Source organism: Triticum aestivum, unplaced genomic scaffold (genome assembly GCF_018294505.1).
Source record: "Triticum aestivum cultivar Chinese Spring unplaced genomic scaffold, IWGSC CS RefSeq v2.1 scaffold124079, whole genome shotgun sequence".
Lineage (NCBI taxonomy): Eukaryota > Viridiplantae > Streptophyta > Magnoliopsida > Poales > Poaceae > Triticum > Triticum aestivum.
Genome location: NW_025242002.1, coordinates 1 through 3200, shown reverse-complemented (window position 1 = coordinate 3200; position 3200 = coordinate 1). Strand labels below are relative to the sequence as shown.

At 41.7% G+C, this 3200-nt stretch overlaps 1 protein-coding gene across 1 annotated transcript; it reads right to left on the bottom strand.

Annotated features, from left to right (window-relative positions):
* Positions 1–1639: 1639 nt before the first annotated feature.
* Positions 1640–3034, bottom strand: LOC123176893 (uncharacterized). The gene is made up of 2 exons (XM_044590917.1): positions 2148–3034; positions 1640–2030 (listed from the first exon to the last, which is right to left on the bottom strand). Exons 1-2 carry the CDS (start codon positions 2940–2942, stop codon positions 1665–1667), a joined length of 1161 nt encoding a protein of 386 aa, XP_044446852.1. The 5' UTR covers positions 2943–3034; the 3' UTR covers positions 1640–1664.
* Positions 3035–3200: the final 166 nt, after the last annotated feature.

Genomic DNA, 3200 nt, shown 5'->3' with positions numbered 1-3200 from the left:
ATTCATAATAATTATTATTTTTTGAAAAGTTCAAAAAAGATCCAAAGAATCAAAAAAATGTTTCTAATTAGTCGTTGCACTATGTTCGTAAATTGTGCTGGTGATTGGTTAGCAGAATGTTTTTGTTCGAGTGGCTGGCAGCAATTGGTTGGGTTTTTGAGGTACTCGTGCCTTTCAAACACAGGTCGTTTCGGTGCCTGGGCTTTCATAGCCCATGCCACTTAGCCAGCCCAACTACATGTGAATAAGGCAAAAATATGTAAAATAGTCCCAAATTGCTCCTTTACATGCAGCCGTACCAATTTATGTACGTGTTCTAAACTACATATACTAAGCTGGATAAAAGATTGATCGATTAAGTTGGACAAAGAATGGATGGATTGGTACGTGAGCTAGCTGGAAAAGGACCTTGAATTTCTTGAGGATTGTTACTCGAGTAAAAAAGAAGGGAAGACCCGACTACCTGAGCTAGATGCATGGAAAAGAGAAGACTCAGCTCACTCCCATATTATGGAACTTCACACCTTAAATCCCTCCAATCAATGAACGGAAAAATAGCATAGTAGAATTAACTCCGATTCTACTATATCGATGGTTTGTACATGGAAAAAAGAAGACCAACGTCACTTTCATTACGGAACTTCATACATTAAAATCTCCTCCAATGAATGGAAAAATAGATTGAATAATTCACGGGGCCTTCTTTAACGTGCGATGTCCAAACAAAACCCATGATCTAAATGTATGCTCAAACTTCATACCTTAAATCCCCTAGATCAATGAACTGAAAAATGACGGATTGATTACTTCACACGTGGCGAAACTCAGAACCTAAATGTTTCTTCTCAGTGTGCACATAGGGCTATGCTTGCACATATAATTCTTACTAAATTTAAATGCTCACTATTTTTGGATTGATTATTTCACACATGATGAAATCCATAACCTAAATGTTCCTTCTCGGTGTGCACACAGGGTTATACTTGCACATATAATTCTTACTAAATTTAAATGCTCGGTATTTTTTTTCTCCGGTTGCGAAGCACAGGCATATGTTCAAGTTCCTTCTTACACGAGCATAAAATGAATAGCAAAGTTAATTCACACACGGATTTTTTTAGCAAAGTTGACATCTTGAAACTGATAGTGAACCAAATAACATGTCCAATAACATATATGTTCGTGAAAGTCCTATTCTGCTCCCGAGCTCAAATGCTTCCTCATGAACAGTAAAATAAAAAAACAGTAAAAAAGTAAAAAAATTCTGAATTTTTCTTGTGGTAAACTTTGACAAATGTTTTGTATGCTTGCAAATTTTCATCACAAAATGACATTCGCGGAAGGCTCGGCAGAAAAAAAAACAAATTCAGCACTCCAAAATGTTTTCAAAACTAGCATTTTTGGAAAGTTGTTTTTGTTTTTTTCCATGATTTTGACGAATGTCATTTCGTGCTCAAATTTTGTAAGCATACAAAACATTTGTCAAAGTTTATCACAAGAAAAATTTAGAATTTTTTATTTTTTTACTATTTTTTCGATTTTACTGTTCATAAGGGAGCGTTTGAGCTCAGGTGTAGATAATCCATGTCCGTTACATGCATTGCCTCATGCCCATAGAGCAGTTATGTGAACAGTCATCATGAATTTATAACAAGTTACATATCTTACGATAATTCTCCTGTCAAACAAGGCGTGAAAGGAAAAGACACTTCTACAAATGTTCGGGGGTTGTAATAGACAGATTCGGTCATTGGGTTTAGCTTTTCTAAGTGCTCAACTGTAGAGCTCTCAAGATGATAGGCAAATCCTTGTTCTGATGTGTCCGTCAAGAAGACGACATCTTTGTTGAAAGGATGGAATCCGAGAAAAGCAAGTCGAGTTCCCTCAGCGGCTGGTCCTTCCTCATTATGTATGCTAAAGTAATCATAACAATACTCTTGTGGTGCTTTCTTCATGTGATCATGGCCAGCATCATCATAATAATATTCTTGTGAAGACCATGGGCCGTCGACTTGTAGATTGTCTTGTCTCTGCATCAGATGCAGAATGTCAATATGATGCTTCAAGACCCATTCATATTGTCCGTGAGATTCATCCATGATCCAAACCCGGAGTTCGTACGAACAGTCTACTATGGCACAACGCACCTCGTTCCGTGATTTGCCCAAATAAACTTGACGGTGATTGCTTGTCTCAATACCTGGCGGTGGCTTGATTACTTGGTACTCGCCGTTTGAGGGTGATATTTTGTAGAAATAATCATTCTGGCAATGCACATAAAGTGCTCCACGCAGGTAAACACCGTAGTGCTTCTCTCTCTCTTTTTCACTTTGTAGAATATGACCAATAGACCCTATGGCGTCCCCTTTCCGAACAAAGGGCCTCTGCTCCCAATGCTTACTTGTTGATGAATAAACTGACAAGATAAATGGCGATGGTGGCCATTCCAATTCCAGCGACAAAAGACCCAACGTATCTCTCCCTGGAACATGGGGAATCAAGAAGACCTCATAGTCTGGCGCGACAGTGGGATCAAACACAAGATACTTGGCCCCGTTTTGGTAGAAGTCCTTCATCTCCGTCGACGGGGGCGGCGGCGGGGGCAAAAGCACCCATTGTCGTGTGATAGGATTCATCACAAAGTGGTCAATGTATTTAATCAAGACAAGGCCATTACAGTGGTCGTCAATTATACCAAGGAGGCAGCTGCGTGAGATTGCCGTCGGGTCGTTGACGGGATAGAAGAATTCCGAGAGTTCCATGGCCTTGAAGTTGGTGAAGATCTTGCCTAGCGACAGCGGGAGCAGGTCCGCACGTAGCAGGCTGAGATCGTCGATGATGTCGCGCAAACACTTGCAGACGGCGCGCGAAACGGCGAGACTTCGCTGCGGGAGACGGCCGAGGACGTCCGCGAGCACTACATCGGGTAGCAGTCGGTCCATGACCACCTTCTTCGATGAATCGATCAATCAGCTGCTTGGTTCGTTCCTCGCTGCTGCCTCTTCTCTTGTTGCTTATGAAGGATCGATCGAACGGGCCGACGGGGAGAGGGAGGTGGAGGTGGACACGGACTCCAATTGGGAGATATAGTATGGACGTTGCGTGAGGATCACGGTTTGGTCCGAGCTCGAGCACCGCCAATTTTCCGGGCGGCCGGAGTCACAACAATACGTGAATACGTACAATATCTTTATCTTTAC

What these genes read in the sequence shown, in the direction of transcription:
- LOC123176893 (XM_044590917.1), bottom strand. Translation starts at nt 2,942, where the DNA reads ATGGACCGACTGCTACCCGATGTAGTGCTCGCGGACGTCCTCGGCCGT. An exon ending in TGGGCAAATCACGGAACGAG is followed by an intron (nt 2,031 to 2,147) that starts GTGCGTTGTGCC and finishes CATCTGATGCAG; the next exon opens with AGACAAGACAATCTACAAGT.